Raw genomic sequence first — 17927 nt, 5'->3', positions numbered from 1 at the left:
AGATTGTCAAGCCTAAAATTAGACAATAGTCAACAAGGTTATTTTGCTTATAATATTCAATACCTAACTCTCCGTTCTGATTATATAGATTTATGTACTTACATAATGCAACACAGCGCAATGTGTGTATACAAATACATAATGCTATTAAAGAAAGTATTTTAAAAGCTCACCTGTAAAGTTTTCACCTGTGGTTTACTATTGAGCTTAGTCCTAGCACCAAAACATACATCCCTGCCCATGGCGTTGAATGTCAGTCGCTGTACCTATCCAGTAACGTTGGTATGCCCCGGGGGTGGGGAAGCCCAAAGAGACACGTGCATGGACCAGGAGTTGTACATGTACTGGCTAGTGTATTGACGTCGTGGCCTGGTAGACCACTTTATCTGTCTCCCAGCCCCGTGCCGTGTGTGTAGCCAGTGAAGAGATCGCTGTTTATGAAATATCGGTTTGTCGTGTTACGTTGTGTGCACGCATGGAGAACCTCTCTCAATACCAGCTCTCATTCATGCGAGATTTCATCACATGGCGACAAACCCTTTTCAGTCTCGCGCAAGGTGTGAACGCTCGCGAGCGATAAAAGGACATCATTCCAGGGATGGTACGTCCTGTTTGAAAAGGTCACATCGAAACTGTAAGGTTGTAATATCTTTTTGTAAACAAAGTATCACCACTGGGCGAGAATGATCCCTTGTCTCTGTCCGGTACACCCCACAAATATAGACAGGAAAGAGTGTCTCTTTTGAATAAATTTATCGCGACTCAGGTAAAACCGGAAAGACATAGTCTATGTAAAATACCGGTGTGTTTGCTTTTCAAAGGCACTTTACCTGAGAATTCAAATTGACAGAATTGAAATTTAAAGGTCAACAACACATATTGACAAGTCGCTTAAAGTGTTTTTGAGTTTCGATTTCTTTGGCGCATATAGTAACCTCATCCGTCTTGCTGAGAGCAATGAATAGAAGGTAAATATCAACGAAACGTTGATATAAGGGATCAAAGGAGAAGATAAGTAAATTACGCTTTTGTTACATCACAAACGTGCCCAGATAGATCACGTTCTCGTGTGTGCACAATACGCAGATCCAGATCTTAGATCGGCAATTTCCAAACATGTACAATAATGAGTATTGAAAAGACGGCATTCAATCCCAAAATTTATGTTACATTTTTCAGCTGTTCGGTTGCCATGTTAAACACAAGAGAAATAAAAGATAGAGGAATAGTAGATTTCCACAACCATGAGACTTTTACAGTTTGATATGTATAGAGTCTGGTCATGTAATGGTGTGTGGATTCCTGTATGTTCTCACTTCTTGATCACGAGGGTCAGATGGGACATTGAAGACTGAAACCATCCCCACGTTAAACGAGAAAATTCGATTAGTGTCGCAGGTTGTCGATATCATTCATGTCTGTTTTCATTTGTATTGTAGAACCAGGCGCGTTTTGTCACCCTCGTGTGTGGGAACGGGACAAGTTCAGTTTATGTTGGCGTAATTGATGGAAAATCTATCACATTGTCAGTGGAGAGAATCGATTTCGGTTTGTATTTGTCCAAATATTTATTCACAATACTTTTGTACACAACATGGGTTGTTTTTCATGATGCTCAAGAATTGCAAGGTATCCTGGTCGGGAGCGTTCGGTACGTACACTGTTTTCAGAGGCCATCTGTGACACAACAGTTAGACATAAACAAGTAGTAATCTGAGCTATTGTAGGGGCCAGCTGGTGGTACTGGTGGCTTAGAACACAGGTCATGATGTATTGTTGTATGTGGAAACTTTAATGAGGACATAAACTACCTGTGCATAACAGGTACAAGGCCTATACCAGATCTGCATATACACTTTATTTCCTACATCCGGTTTACTTGACCCTTCTCATGACCCTATATGACCCCTTCAGAAATTACTAAGCTAACGCATTATATGCCACTTCGACAGAATTAAAACCAAAAAAGCTCAACCAACCAGCAAAGCACAGTAACACATTTTGAACATAATAATGATAAAAATGAATATCAATATTTGAACAAACGGAAAGCAGATTTCTTTGACAGGATGAAGGAAATGGTCATTGACAACAGTACAAAGCTTCAAGTGAGTCTTATAAACAATATAATGAACAATAACGTTTTGCGTCAGTTCTTCAAACAGTTTTTATCACTTAAAATTGCAAGTTGTAAGTATATTTGGGTATGGCATCCCATCTGATTGCAGATCACAGCTGTTGGCGAGTTTTACTTTCCTCCCCATTTTTTGCAACATGAAAATATAACATAAAAGACAGGCCTTCCTTTATATATCTGTTAAGATTGTGAATGTCACAATCACCAATCTACCTCACCTCCTCCAAACCAACAGTCCACTGGATAGCCCGGCACCAGTGTAATCTTTGCCGCGTTCGGTGCATAACTTTTATCGACATTCTTAAGTTTAAATGATTTAGATTTCCGCTGTGATACATTTGTCATTGATTTCAACACCAGACTGAGATCGTGTGCTTTACACAGGCGCTGACCTTTATCGAGGCTGCGGTAACCTGAGTCGGGGCGCTAAGTCGAGATTTTATCTGGCTCTGCAGGTGTAAATTTAGAGTTTAGGGTATCACTAGACAAACCTTTAGTGATAGCGCCTCATTTCACATACCTGGGCAGAGACAAAACGGAATCAGTGGAAGTTTTTGCTATAGCACTTATGTAACCTCGAATTGATAGTCCACAATAAAAATTCAATAAGGCATATTCGTTTAGGTAAAAATAGTCATTGATGTTGGCTTCTTCTTGCGTATAAAATCAGTGAACCAGACGGACAGATCTGAAGAAAATGAACAATAATTGAACAATTAACTATTTGTTTAGTTTTTCACAGTTGAACAGAGTATTCACGAATATAAAAACAGACAGGGCAAATGAGGACAGATGACAAGACAACACTCAAAGCTACGAGGAACAATGTCAAAGAGATACCAACAATCAAAGGAATACTGAAACGGGTGTCAAGGAGACAGACAGAACCATATTGAAACGGATGCCACGGGGACACCAACAAACAGAAACAGAAAAGCGAATGACCAGTAGTACATGTACTGTCACAGACAAAAATCATCCGTACCCTTCCATTGCTTTCTTTTAATCATGTAGATTTCAATATAACGCACCGACTCTAGAGCAGAATAACAAAGTAAATATCTTAATGTCTTTGGCATACTATAATAATTAAGTTTTCAAGATCTGACAGGTCCTTTTAATTTGAAGCGGAAACCGTTTGGCAAAATAGGTTTGCAAGTACATTATACAGAAACGTTCAGAGCTAGTGGTCTGTCGAAAATCCATCCTTGTTCAGCAGATCATGGTTATCAAGTGACCAATAGTGGCCGATATCATAGTGTGGACTGCCCCAAACAAACATAGTTAGACTCAGTAAACAAACTGGTGGCAGACCGTTGTTAGTATTATGGCTAATCCAAGAGAGTGAAAGATAGGAGTGCTCCTTGTGACACAGATCAATGAACTAATTTTGTTTACGCCTTGATTTTCTACAGGTCGTAAGACGTCTTGCACTCGTCAATAAATCAGTGATACATTTGGACTTGTGATATCTGCACATGATTTATCCCCAGGCGTTGGATCTAGTGTGTTTACTTCATGAATAACGGATGTTTAACACAAAAATTGGTATCTGCAAATGACTATTAAACAAATGGTATCCAAACGTTCCTCTGGTCATGGCACAACGCATGGTAACAAATGTCTCTTTCAACGGTAAGAGGACACTCTGATGCTATGTGGTGATCAAGGAAACATTTACAGTATCTTGTGAAAAAATAGTAATCTATGATTAAATTGTGAATATTTCCAAAACTGTCAATTTGTTGAACATAAAGATGGACGAGAACTTGACCTCAAGTCTGACATGTGTAAAATCAAACACTGTCGATACCAGATAGGTGATATCAGATGGACCCCAGGGATCGGCGAGACCAAATCAAAGCTAGTTTCAGCCCCGGGGTTTGTGAGCTCAGATCGCACCAGAGCTGACAGAGTTATCATCCCTGTCATACACTAACGATAAGACATGACAAACAAGCAATACATTCAGGACACGATAACCTAGATAATGTTGTGGCATTTGGAACAATCCTAACTCCATATACATGATATACATAAGAACTAAATCTGAACAACGTCTTATCCAGCATTATTTATACAGAAACAAAGTCAAGCACACAAAATAACGTTGTCTCATCATATTTATGTGGAAATGATGATATTAAAATTAGAATATTCAATATGAAAACTCGACATTTTGAAGTCTAACTGTTATGTATTACTAGAGGTCGACAAAACATAACTCGTACCGAGATTTTCGGATTTGACTTTTGGCAATTCATACAAAACAAATCGACAAAATAACCATTTTAATGATTTGATCAGCTAATGTCGATTTATAAGAAATCGGCATAATCATGTAGAAATCCACATATGAGAAATCGACATATGTAATGACTGCTTATTAGGGCATAAGGAGATCTCAGACATCGTCCTCTTTTCGTGTTGGTGTCTGAAATGGCAGTTGTAGACTGGTCTAATGACTTATACAAAGTCAAGCAACCTATAACCAGGGCAACAGTAACTTAGAAGTCAATTAATGTCAGTCCATGTCAACAACGAGCGCATGACAATTAAGCTCGCTATTAGACAAGCTCGACTTGACCAGGGTTGTCCACAACTCCACAGGACCGAGAGGGAAACATTAACTAGGGTCACTTTGTTGGATAGTTAGTTCTAACGAGTATTGGTATCAGAGAGATACTTTATCGGGTAATTAAGCCTTATTGTTAATGGTATCGGAGACACTTTAACGGATACCATAAACGACTCACGGCGTTATACAGGATAATTCATTACTATTCTGATAATTGCAGACAACATTATTAAATTGAGAGAGAAGTCATATGATCGGGCTAGGAACATTGTCCTGCGGTGGACCACCCCTGAGAAATACATACATTACAGTGCAAGTTTCTAATTTACCTGTCTCAATTATTTCTATACCTGTATTTTGGAAAGTCGGTAACACATAATTACTTCATTTTGACGAGTGTCAACACAGACTGCGCACTGCTCTAGACATCAGGTTCGCGGTGTGAGGTAGTGATGGGGGCTGTACCACATCAGGTCCGCGATGTGAGGTAGTGATGGGGGTAGGGAAGAGGATAAGACGGATGGGAGTAGATTGTGCACTGCTTTACCATATCAGGTTCGCAGTGTGTGCACGGCTGTACCACATCGGGTCCGTGGTGTAAGGTGGGGATGGGGGTAGATTGTGCACGGGTATTGGTGGGGATGTGGGTAGACTGTGCATGACTGTCGGTGGGGATGAGGGTAGATTGTGCACGACTTTTCGTCACAATGGGGGTAGATTGTGCACGGCTGTATGTGGGATGGATGCAGAATGTGTACGGCTATGGTGAGGATGGGGGTAGATTGTGCACGGCTGTTGGTGTGGATATGGGTAGATTGCGCACTGCTGTACCACACCAGGTTCACGGTGTGAGGTGGGGTGGGAATGGAGCGAGGAGGACGAGATAAGACGGATGGGGGTAGAATGCTGACACTACTGTACCACATCAGGTTCGGGGTGTAGGGTGGGGATGGGGTTAGATTGCGCACTGTTGTGCCACATCAGGTTCGGGGTGTAGGGGAAAGTGGGGATGGGGCGGCGACGAGGAGATAAAATGGATGGGGTAGACTGCACACTGCTCTATACTAATCGCACTAATTAAGGAATGTGCATTATCTTGACAATATGCTCACCTCAGAAGTATTAGACACAAAGCTTGGGTCCAGGGCACTAGATCCTGGAACAATTATCACACAAACTACACACACGTTATAGGTGGCGATTCGCCCGATTTTGGTGTAAACATTAATCGCGTTACTCAAAACAAAATGTAACAATGATCACCTCTAAACATATTACAAGGAGTGGTGTTAAAAGGCCGGAGACAGCCCCTTCGGAGAGATGATGGTTTGGCCATCCCGGGAGTGGGGTGGGGGTATAGACCCTCCTGGGGGTTGTATCTTAGGGTTGTTTTTCTCTGCAAGGGATTTATGTGCGACCATCTTTTAAATGCTGTCCTGTTGATGTTGATTTGAATGGTACTTTAATGCGATAAAAGAATGTTATTTTGAGCACGTGTCAAAACAGAGGGGAGATACTTTTATGAATGTGCCGTTGTAGCTGTTAAGTGGTATGTACAGTTTCAAGTAAGCATGGTATTTTATTAATTACAGTTCCCTAATGTCATTACATGTCGGTGCATATATAATTATATAGAACGCACCTGCAGTCTATACCCATGAAAAATAATAACTACGCATGTAATGAAATAAAACTTTGCCTTAAAACATGCTTCAGGGGTATAACATTTCGGTTTTGATTTCCGGATGCGTGTTTATTATAATACCATACGGGGACTTTAAAAATCGTGACTTCATATTCCCAGTGTTGTGGTGATGGTTGTCGAGGTCATAGGTCAATAACGACATCGTAATGTGATACCTGCACATACCGATCTAGCTTTAAATATGCATAACTAGTAAGTATTCATATTCAACACAGATCTTCTTTTTGCATACATGTAATTTAAAAATACACACATTAATTATGCAATTTGAGAAAAAAATAATCATTTTAATGCTGGTGTCATATGTGGATAATCGGTAACTGAACCTATGCAACGGTTTTAAATTTCACAATAAAACTTGTGTAATACAATGTCGAATTCAATTAACCGCGGTATTAAACCTAACGTATACATATCATAAACATCAACAAAGATATGTCGAGGCTGCTACACACGCGACTCTCCGTCACCTTATAGTCTAGAGGAGTTTTGAACAGGCTTAAAAAGTATACTTTATATACTAGCAAACAGTCTGATTGAACCAGAGTGACTATTTAAGACGGATGTTAGGACATAGACATAGACAGATGTTAAGACATAGACGGATGTTAGGACTTAGACGGATGTTAGGACATAGACGGATTTTAGGATATAGACGGATGTTAGGAATTAGACGAGGACATAGACGGATGTTAGGACATAGATGGATGTTGGGACATAAACGGATGTTAGGACATAGACGAGGAAATAGGCGGATGTTAGGATATTGACGGATGTTAGGACATAGACGGATGTTAGGACATCACCCGTGCCCTTAATGTTTCCTTACTGAATCCACAACAAGACTAATCTGCCGGATTATATTTTGTAGTTGTTTGTTATGGAAGCGAGTATTATTTATGATCTTTAAAGAAACATCTTATTTTGCCACATCACTAAGTTATCATAATGCCCCAGTTATCTACAGATCAAGCCTTAAAGTAAAGAGTTGTCATTGTTTGTGGACGGCTGCGTGCTAACATTTTTAACAACACAAAGGAGCTCTCCTATCGTGAGAAAACAAATGTTATCATGTAGCATCACAGTCAGTCCCGTCCCGTAGGGGACCACGTGACACCATCAGTCACAGACCTCCTCCGGCTACAGGGTCCACTCTGCCACAATCGCCAGATTTGTAAATATGAATATATGTTTCCGTAAATATATATATCAATATTACACATAGTTAAATGTAACTTAGAGAGTATCTCGTTAGTCAGTAGCGTACCATACAACATACACTGATGATTAAAACATTTCTTAGAGCAAACCTATCACGAATGTCCTGCTTATCTATTAAATACTACGATTGGATCATAATAAATGCCAGTGTGCCTATATCTTTCCTGTAAAAATGTATGTCTCCTGACTCTGTTTATATTTCCACTGTCTCCGTTGCCCCTGTGTTTAGTAAATACTTTCACTGTTACCTCTGTCCCTGTATTTCTTACTAAATATTCCCCCTGCCTCCTCTGCCCCTGTGTTTAGTATATTAAGTATATATGCAATCCGATGCTTCTTTTGACTCTCCTGACACTGTTCAATTATTCTATTTATTATACATACCCCCTGTCTCCCGTGCCCCTATATTTAGCATACACATACCCTTGTCACCCCTACCCCTATGTCTAGTACATATATTCCTGTCACCGCTGCCCCTATGTTTAGTATATATCCCCCTGTCTCTCCTGCCCCTATGTTTAGTATATATCCCCCTGTCTCTCCTGCTCCTATATTTAGCATACACATACCCTTTTCACCCCTATGTTTAGTACATATATTCCTGTCATCGCTGCCCCTATGTTAAGTATATATCCCCCTGTCTCTCCTGCTCCTATGTGTAGTATCCATATCCCCCTGTCTCTCCTGCTCCTATGTGTAGTATACATATCCTCCTGTCTCTCCTTCCCTATGTGTAGTATACATATCCCCCTGTCTCTCCTGCCCCTATGTGTAGTATACATATCCCCTGTCTCTCCTTCCCTATGTGTAGTATACATATCCCCTTGTCTCTCCTGCCCCTATGTGTAGTATACATATCCCCCTGTCTCTCCTTCCCTATGTGTAGTATACATATCCCCCTGTCTCTCCTTCCCTATGTGTAGTATACATATCCCCCTGTCTCTCCTGCTCCTATGTGTAGTATACATATCCCCTGTCTCTCCTGTCCCTATGTGTAGTATACATATCCCCCTGTCTCTCCTTCCCTATGTGTAGTATACATATCCCCCTGTCTCTCCTTCCCTATGTGTAGTATACATATCCCCCTGTCTCTCCTTCCCTATGTGTAGTATACATATCCCCCTGTCTCTCCTTCCCTATGTGTAGTATACATATCCCCCTGTCTCTCCTTCCCTATGTGTAGTATACATATCCCCCTGTCTCTCCTGCTCCTATGTGTAGTATACATATCCCCCTGTCTCTCCTGCTCCTATGTGTAGTATACATATCCCCCTGTCTCTCCTTCCCTATGTGTAGTATACATATCCCCCTGTCTCTCCTGCTCCTATGTGTAGTATACATATCCCCCTGTCTCTCCTTCCCTATGTGTAGTATACATACCCTCCTGTCTCTCCTGCTCCTATGTGTAGTATCCATATCCCCCTGTCTCTCCTGCTCCTATGTGTAGTATCCATATCCCCCTGTCTCTCCTGCTCCTATGTGTAGTATACATATCCCCCTGTCTCTCCTCCTCCTATGTGTAGTATACATATCCCCCTGTCTCTCCTGCCCCTATGTGTAGTATACATATCCCCATGTCTCTCCTGCTCCTATGTGTAGTATACATATCCCCCTGTCTCTCCTTCCCTATGTGTAGTATACATATCCCCCTGTCTCTCCTGTCCCTATGTGTAGTATACATATCCCCCTGTCTCTCCTGCTCCTATGTGTAGTATACATATCCCCCTGTCTCTCCTGCCCTATGTGTAGTATACATTTCCCCCTGTCTCTCCTGCTCCTATGTGTAGTATACATATCCCCCTGTCTCTCCTGCCCCTATGTGTAGTATACATATCCCCCTGTCTCTCCTTCCCTATGTGTAGTATACATACCCTCCTGTCTCACCTGCCCCTATGTGTAGTATACATATCCCCCTGTCTCTCCTTCCCTATGTGTAGTATACATACCCTCCTGTCTCACCTGCCCCTATGTGTAGTATACATATCCCCCTGTCTCTCCTGCTCCTATGTGTAGTATACATATCCCCCTGTCTCTCCTTCCCTATGTGTAGTATACATACCCTCCTGTCTCACCTGCCCCTATGTGTAGTATACATATCCCCCTGTCTCTCCTGCTCCTATGTGTAGTATACATACCCTCCTGTCTCACCTGCCCCTATGTGTAGTATACATATCCCCCTGTCTCACCTGCCCCTATGTGTATTATAGATACCCCCTATCTCTCCTGCCCCTATGTAGTATGTATAGTATACATATCCCCCTGTCTCTCCTGCCCCTATATGTAGTATACATATCCCCCTGTCTCTCTTTCCCTAAGTGTAGTAAACATATCCCCCTGTCTCTCCTGCCCCTATGTGTAGTATACATATCCCCCTGTCTCTCCTTCCCTATGTGTAGTATACATATCCCCCTGTCTCTCCTGCCCCTATGTGTAGTATACATATCCCCCTGTCTCTCCTTCCCTATGTGTAGTATACATATCCCCCTGTCTCTCCTTCCCTATGTGTAGTATACATATCCTCCTATCTCTCCTGCCCCTATGTGTAGTATACATATCCCCTATCTCTCCTGCCCCTATGTGTAGTATACATATCCCCCTGTCTCACCTGCCCCTATGTGTAGTATACATATCCCCCTGTCTCTCCTTCCCTATGTGTAGTATACATATCCCCCTGTCTCTCCTGCTCCTATGTGTAGTATACATATCCCCCTGTCTCTCCTTCCCTATGTGTAGTATACATACCCTCCTGTCTCACCTGCCCCTATGTGTAGTATACATATCCCCCTGTCTCTCCTTCCCTATGTGTAGTATACATACCCTCCTGTCTCACCTGCCCCTATGTGTAGTATAGATATCCACATGTCTCTCTTGCTCCTATGTGTAGTATACATATCCCCCTGTCTCTCCTGCCCTATGTGTAGTATACATATCCCCATGTCTCTCCTGCCCCTATGTATAGTATACATATCCTCCTGTCTCTCCTGCCCTATGTGTAGGATACATATCCACTGTCTCTCCTGCCTCTATGTGTAGTATACATATCCCCTGTTTCTCCTGCCCTATGTGTAGTATAGATATCCCTATCTCTCCTGCCCCTATGTGTAGTATACATATTCCCCTGTCTCTCCTGCTCCTATGTGTAGTATACTTATCCCCCTGTCTCTCCTTTCCTATGTGTAGTATACATACCCTCCTGTCTCACCTGCCCCCATGTGTAGTATACATATCCCCCTGTCTCTCCTTCCCTATGTGTAGTATACATACCCTCCTGTCTCACCTGCCCCTATGTGTAGTATAAATATCCCCATGTCTCTCCTGCCCCTATGTGTAGTAAACATATCCCCCTGTCTCTCCTGCCCTATGTGTAGTATATATATCTCCCTATCTCTCCTGCCCTATGTGTAGTATATATACCCCCCTATCTCTCCTGCCCCTATGTGTAGTATACATATCTTCCTGTCTCTCCTGCCCCTATGTGTAGTATACATATCCCCCTGGCTGTCTCTCCTGTCCCTGTGGTAGTACATACCTGTGGGCTATTGACATATATAAACAGTTACAGACCACACGACTGTGTTACTCATTACTTCCTACTGACAGAGGTGATCAGTCTCTATTTACACTAAACAATACTGACTTCTCTCTGACACACGGCGCTCTGCGTTCACGACACATTCCTGAAATATCTATATGAAAGAATACCCCGGTATCGATATCAGTACATGGGTCACCGAGTACAGGTAGCATGTCACTAAGTCTCTATACCACTCGGTATGTAACAGTCTGCATCAGAAGAAACTACAGCATCAGAAGAAGCTACAGCATCAGAAGAAACTACAGCATCAGAAGAAGCTAATGTCAGCAATCCGAACAACGTCCTTAGCATGGATAAATGATTGTTATTGTTGTGGTTACTATTAAATACAGTAAATCATTACTAGTATTGTTAAATTGAAATGTGATTAAAGCACTTATCGTAATCAATATCATAATGATTAGTCGTATTTCTAAAATATGATTTTTCCATACATATAGATTTTTCTTCAGCAATCACGATCGTGCTTGGGACATCGATTCATGATTGCAAATGCAGATATTATGATTGCGATTGAAACCAACGATAGTGATTGTGATCGATCAACTAATCGTGATTGTTGTAGGAACAATCACTTTTTATTGTGATTGCCTCAATCTTGATTTCCAATGGAATTTTTTTATCATTATTATCATTAAAATAATGAATCATGATTCTTAACGTGACAATATTATTGTCAATGGATTCAATTACAAACCAGTTGGATCATAACATATAAATAACATTATGCATTATCGTTGGTCACTAAGTTCCGTTCCTGGCGTAAGTATGACAAAGTGCGGTCACCTCTAGATAAATAAGTATATTAAGGCTGACTTACCCACTCCGGACATGGTCAGTTTGTGCTTGTGTCGTCCAGCGGACGGTCATCGCTCTGATGTCGTTGGAATGTCGTACTAATATATAATTATATGAATGGTATGCGATCACAGGTGTCCAGTTGTGAATCCTGGCTCCGAAAGTAGTTTCACGACACACCGTATATAAAGTCGTAGTTTGACAACCCTGTATCCGTAATGTGCCCAAATACCCGTACTTTACACACGTCTGGTAAACTCCTATCTCCTCATTACACACGTTACACCTACAATTTAACAGATGACACACCGCTCGTAATTCGGGAAGAAAAACATCCACTTTGGCACAAACCACCAAAAGTGCAAAATATCGGTGGGTGTTGAATCGTTGGCGAATACTAGTCCGTCCTCGAGGTGTATGGGGGAGTCAGCGGGTAAAGCTTAGGGGAGTCATCTTCTCAGTCAGCCAAGCGTGACAGTCTTCACCTGTACAACAGAACAATCAGGTAAAACTACACAAAAATCTCTTCTCTTTACATTTTCATAAGTGAAGCATGAACAAAATACAACGGAACGCAAACAGAACGAGGACATCAGCTGATGGGTTAAACAGTTGGACGTGGAGGACACACGGACGCCATTTGTACGTGTATACAATTTCGGAAGAGACATTTAGATACAGAAACTAACTATAAATCATCACTTAATGCTACAAATGGAAGGCGGTTCATAGCATAATCTACAGCGGGATTGAATAGCACAGAAATCTAACCAGGTATAATGGATGTGAGTGAGCTTACTTTCTTCGGTATTACAACCTCAGTCCCCTTAACGAACAGCCAAAAACTAAAACACTGGGCACCAAATACCTTTCCAGTCTGAGCTCTGTCCTTCAAAAGTATCTTCCAATTCACCATCAACTCTATAGCAGTTTGCCCACCATACATTACTTTCTATAGTGCATTACTTTGTTCCACCAATTGGCTCGTCTACACATTGGTACCTTCTCAAATTGCAACCATGGCATCTTGTCGTGACTTACTCGTTTATGTCACGGACAAGGTCACAAATCTTTACTGGGTGCATGGCCAACGACTTTATAAAACTTACCGATATAAGCTCGATTCCGTGACAAACTGACCATATGTTCGATGGTAGTTTCTAAGGACACCGAACGCTTACTGGCTTTAACCTAACTATATGACAGTGGGATATCAATCCATAATAAATACCAAAGTAGTTTTTCTATATATGTCCAGGAACGGAAAGACGCAAGGTCAAGCTATTTCCGTTCTGGTACTGGACTGGAAAAGAAACACTCTGGTTCCAGACTGATGTCAGCCACACAACATCGGGAAACCCCAGGCCGTAGTAAGGTATTGGGATAGGTTAATTGGCTGATGGAACGATATTTCTCAGGCGTATTGTGAAGTCATGCATGATATCATTTGTACCTGTGATCCGTAGGTTTTCACCAATAACTGTGGCGATAGGTTTGCCCCGCAAGGCCAGCAATGGAGATAAAGTACTGTTAGCTTTAAACAGAGTGCCACTGTTGAGTAAGTGTCATCCCATCGTCATACTTCGCTTCGCTTAACTGCTACATCATCAAAGAAATCTTGGATTTTGGTCATTTTACAAAATTACACAAAAGAAAAGATCAAGGCGTTTAACAATTAAAGTACACGTCTGGAAAGAAACAGCGTTTGACCTTTGACATTGATTAGATCCACTGACTTCAAATGGCGGATCTGCTCCGTGACCAACTACAGTATTATAAAATTACTATGGCCTTCGCAAACTTTATTGCTGCGTTTCATCGACGAATGAAAATCTTATGGCGAAAACATTAATGAAAAGACGTAACATATATCCTTGACCTTTTCCCGTTGACCTTTTACAGTCAGTTCGGTTCGGGATGGAGATATAAAGCCTAGTCAGTAAGGTACATATTGCACGTTACGGAGTGATGTAAATGTAGATATATTTGATTCATTGACATTCATGACAGGTTTCTTTGAAAACTACGTTGAGACTGAGTTTCCGCTCGCTCCGACGCCGAACATATACACATATAGAGATTGACAGATGAACCTCTGTATGTGCTTAGGGTTTTTTAGATAAACTCTTAAATAGTTAAATACAGCAGAATAACTTTGATATCTTAAAAAAATCAGTAATTTTCAGATAGTTTGAGTACGATTTTGGATAGAAAAAAAACTATTTTGACTTAGATATTAATAAAACAAAATGCACTTCCGGTTTTGAATGTCTGATTTTCGAAAAAAAAAACCAGGTGAAATTGCTGATTTTCATGCTTTCAAAAATCTTTTTAATTAATATCAATTGGGAAAACTGGTCACATCAAACCATAATATAATGTTTAAACTAATGTTGATGCAAATATATCATGTTTAAAAAAACCCACTTTAAAGTAGTTAGCCGAGGGAAAATGCTTTTAAACCAGAGGTCCCTCTGCCTGTCAAACAGAGAAAGAGTTTCCATCCTCTATGTATTATATGTTTCTGACATGGATTAGAAGATAACTATACTGTATTTACAGCGGAGTTGTCCATGCTCGGGTGCTCAGGACCCGGAGGGAGACTTGGTCAGAATGAAACTAAGAGATGTGTGTTGTCTGTTTATTGGAGCGAAGTGTCGATTGCATCGCTAAAACTGTCTCCTTGATGTCCCGGCCCACTATCGGAGTACCCGTCAATGCTCCGGGATAACTATGCGACCCCAGAAAACAGAGTTATATACTAGTTCAGCCCCGGGCTAGTCCGCACACAAACGAATGATTTGTTCATGTTGATTGACCTATGTTAAAGTAAAAACTCCATTTTGAAAATTATTCCAAGTTCAAACTCCTTTTATCAAATAAAGGGGTAAATGAATACAAAAACGTAGTAATATAGAAAATGCTAAAATATTTAAGAAATTATGAAACACCTTTATGAGATGCAGATTGACCCTAAGATTTTCGAGTTTGCTGTGGTGGACAAATTGTAAAAGCTAAGTTTGCCTGTCCCATTGTTTGGAGATATCGGGTGGAGCTCAAAAGATGGCTCGCTCCAACACAGACTTCTGTTAAACACGCGATCGGTTTTGTCCTCGGAAACTAATACGTTCTGTTGTGTACGTGTCCCATACGAAATAATCCATTTGTTCGCTGCTGTTTGATAATATACAAAGGACCCCCCAAACAAAAACACAGTCGGTGTATTTTGGGCAGATGAAAAGATCCCGATAAAATCCGCAAAATAATACAGCTTATTGACACAAGGGTGTATGTAAAGATGACAGAATTTCAAAGACTTTTGTTCGATGCCCAATTTAATTGTAAGATAATACATGGTTTGGACTTCAGAGGAGCAGCACGACCGAAACCAACTATATATACGATCAATTGTGTTTGACATAACTTTTCTGGATTCTGTTGACAAATGTAATTAGCACAGTAGAGTGAACTACTTAATAATTAGTGCGGCAAATATGCAGTGATGTAGCACTATTAAGTAGAAATCTGTCCCGTAGACAGAGGGCTACTGATTTAAACGGAGATTAAATATAGGATATTGTATGTTCTCTTCTTTCTAAATGGTTGTCTGCTAGCCTATACCTACCTATATTATTAGGCTTTTTCCTATTATGATATATGCTGTGTTATATCCCCTGAACACACCATAGGCTATACCAATGGTAGATCATACTTCTGATTACCATCGAGAGAATCTCCAGCGTAATGTGACTGAGTGGGGTGTGCTGCTCGGTATCTCAGACTGTATGTTCCAGTGAGGTGGCATCACAAGGAGACACAACACCAATGTACCTCGCAGAGCTACTCATACAGTCATACAAGAAACCACTTCAGCTTTAGGTTAATAATTTAAAACTAATTTATTCGACGTTAGACCTTTTAACAGAGTATATACTTGTGTAAAATTTAAGGAGATACTTCATGTCCGGTTAAGTACGATGAGACTCCTACAGTTCTTTATGTGCAATTATTTGCATGGTAAAGCTTATTGATTTTAAAAAAAAATGTTTACTTATCTTAATGATATACAGTACATGATGTGTGGCACTGCTTGTCATTCATGTGTATCACATTCCTGACATGTTAATCAACCGTGACCTATTTCTACCTACAATACACATATCTCTCGCTATATACGTTAATGTATTAGGCGGTACTGACAAGGACGGGGGTTTTTATATGTACAAGTGTAGACTAAATTAATGACATGTTTAAATCAATTTTGATTGACTACTCATCTTAATATAAGTTTGTAGAGAGAGAAAAAAAGAAAACAATACACACAATTCACATTCGCAGTATTTCGTTGATGCAACATAAATACACTTTCAGCACAAATAACAAAATATGTACGTCGTCACATGTTGTCATATCGAAGATGCGTAATCACTTGGTGACGTCACATACATCATTTGGTGACGTAACATCACAATTAAATAGTGACAAACATATCATGCCCAGAAATTGTTGACATATTTATTACCAAGCCATATGGAATCTCACATGATATTTGTACGTTGGGGCATCGAAATGATTAAGTGTCCGTTTAACAGATTAAGTGTTCTGTTGCGAGTTCTGAAGTTCCCTTGGAACTTCACTGCTGAAGCTGAAAAGCTTCCAAATTAAAAAAAAAACCATGCACACATTGTAATTATTTCGAACTTAAAACATTTAAAATAATGCTCTCGTATTGCTATAAAGCATATTTAATAGGTCAATTCAATCGACTTGTAAAATATTTATCATTATCTCCAGGTAGCATATTTGAATATAAGAAAAACAACATACCCACATTAGCTATCTATGCCAGTTTCATTCACTATACTGAAATGCATATTGAAATACCAGAAATACCTAAGCCGATTTGAACTGAAAAATAAACAGATAATGCTTACCTTGCAGATTAAAGAGATTGTTCCTGGAGACGTGTTTCCTGGCTCGGGAGGGTCTCGGCACGGATTCCTGGCTCGGGAGGGTCTCCGCACGTTTGTCTGTATATCCCCTACTTACTACTGGTCCGCTGACAATAACTCCTCTGACAGTACCGGTAATTTATCACTAACGTCAGCTCTCACCTGTAAAATACCTGTACGCTGGCTTGTATGGGACACCTTTAAAATATTTTGACACAACCTCCTCTATTCAGAGACGCTTGACAAAATTCCCTGAATGGACGTTGACAAAACCTGCTAAAGTCGGTTTCAGGGCATATGTGAGTGTAGCGTGAAGAAAAGTTTTTGGGCCACAGAAGGCCCGGGGACACTTCCTATATATACGACATTTATATACCTGTGTTCCTATCAAGTATCTATATATTACTTAGCGAGTTTTCGTTATTTACCTATATACATTCCAGCGTGTAGCGCGCGACACACATCACTGGCGATTTTACACAAGCATGTTTCGATCCCTTTCAGGGAAATAGATAATTCTACTTATGTGAAAGGTGGGCTACATCAATATTTGTTTCCATATGTACAATGGGCAGGGATAAGGAGACCCTTGTGTGCTGATCCCGCTAGATAAAACTATACAATAACATCTTAGCGGGATAAACCCGGTGGTCAGTGGCGAACAATGCCGCGTGTAAACAAATATAGGTATTAAAGATAAGTATCCAATGGACGTTTCGTCACCACTCGTCCACATAGATCGATTAAAAGACATTTAGTCACAGTTTGACGTGATGTGTAAAGTGGAAGTCCCGCGGGGGCGTATGCTTTGATTCTGTATAGAAGTAATTAAGAGATTCCGCTAAATCAAAGAAACAAACAAGACATTGTGTTGTTAAATTAAGTCTGAATTATTAACACAATTGATGGTCAGTTCGTTTTATAAATATTATTAAGACATT

General features: G+C 40.5%; 1 protein-coding gene across 2 annotated transcripts in view; it reads right to left on the bottom strand.

Annotated features, from left to right (window-relative positions):
• Positions 1-17337, bottom strand: part of LOC138315971 (formin-J-like) — a 45363-nt gene extending 28026 nt beyond the window's left edge. Inside the window, exons 1-2 of one of the 2 annotated variants that reach the window (XM_069257407.1) lie at positions 16969-17337; positions 12057-12519 (exon numbers count right to left, since the gene is read on the bottom strand). Coding sequence is in view for 1 of the 2 variants with exons in the window: in XM_069257405.1 (XP_069113506.1) it covers positions 174-242 (69 nt within the window). In the remaining variant the exon portion in view is untranslated. Of the gene's footprint in view, positions 1-173; positions 731-12056; positions 12520-16968 lie in introns of those variants that run through there. The other variant, XM_069257405.1, reaches the window with a different exon arrangement.
• Between the last annotated feature and the right edge of the window lie 590 nt (positions 17338-17927).

Source organism: Argopecten irradians, chromosome 2, assembly GCF_041381155.1.
Source record: "Argopecten irradians isolate NY chromosome 2, Ai_NY, whole genome shotgun sequence".
In the NCBI taxonomy this organism is placed as follows: domain Eukaryota; kingdom Metazoa; phylum Mollusca; class Bivalvia; order Pectinida; family Pectinidae; genus Argopecten; species Argopecten irradians.
The sequence above is the reverse complement of the archived record's forward strand: the minus strand, read 5'-3'. Positions and strand labels throughout refer to the sequence as shown.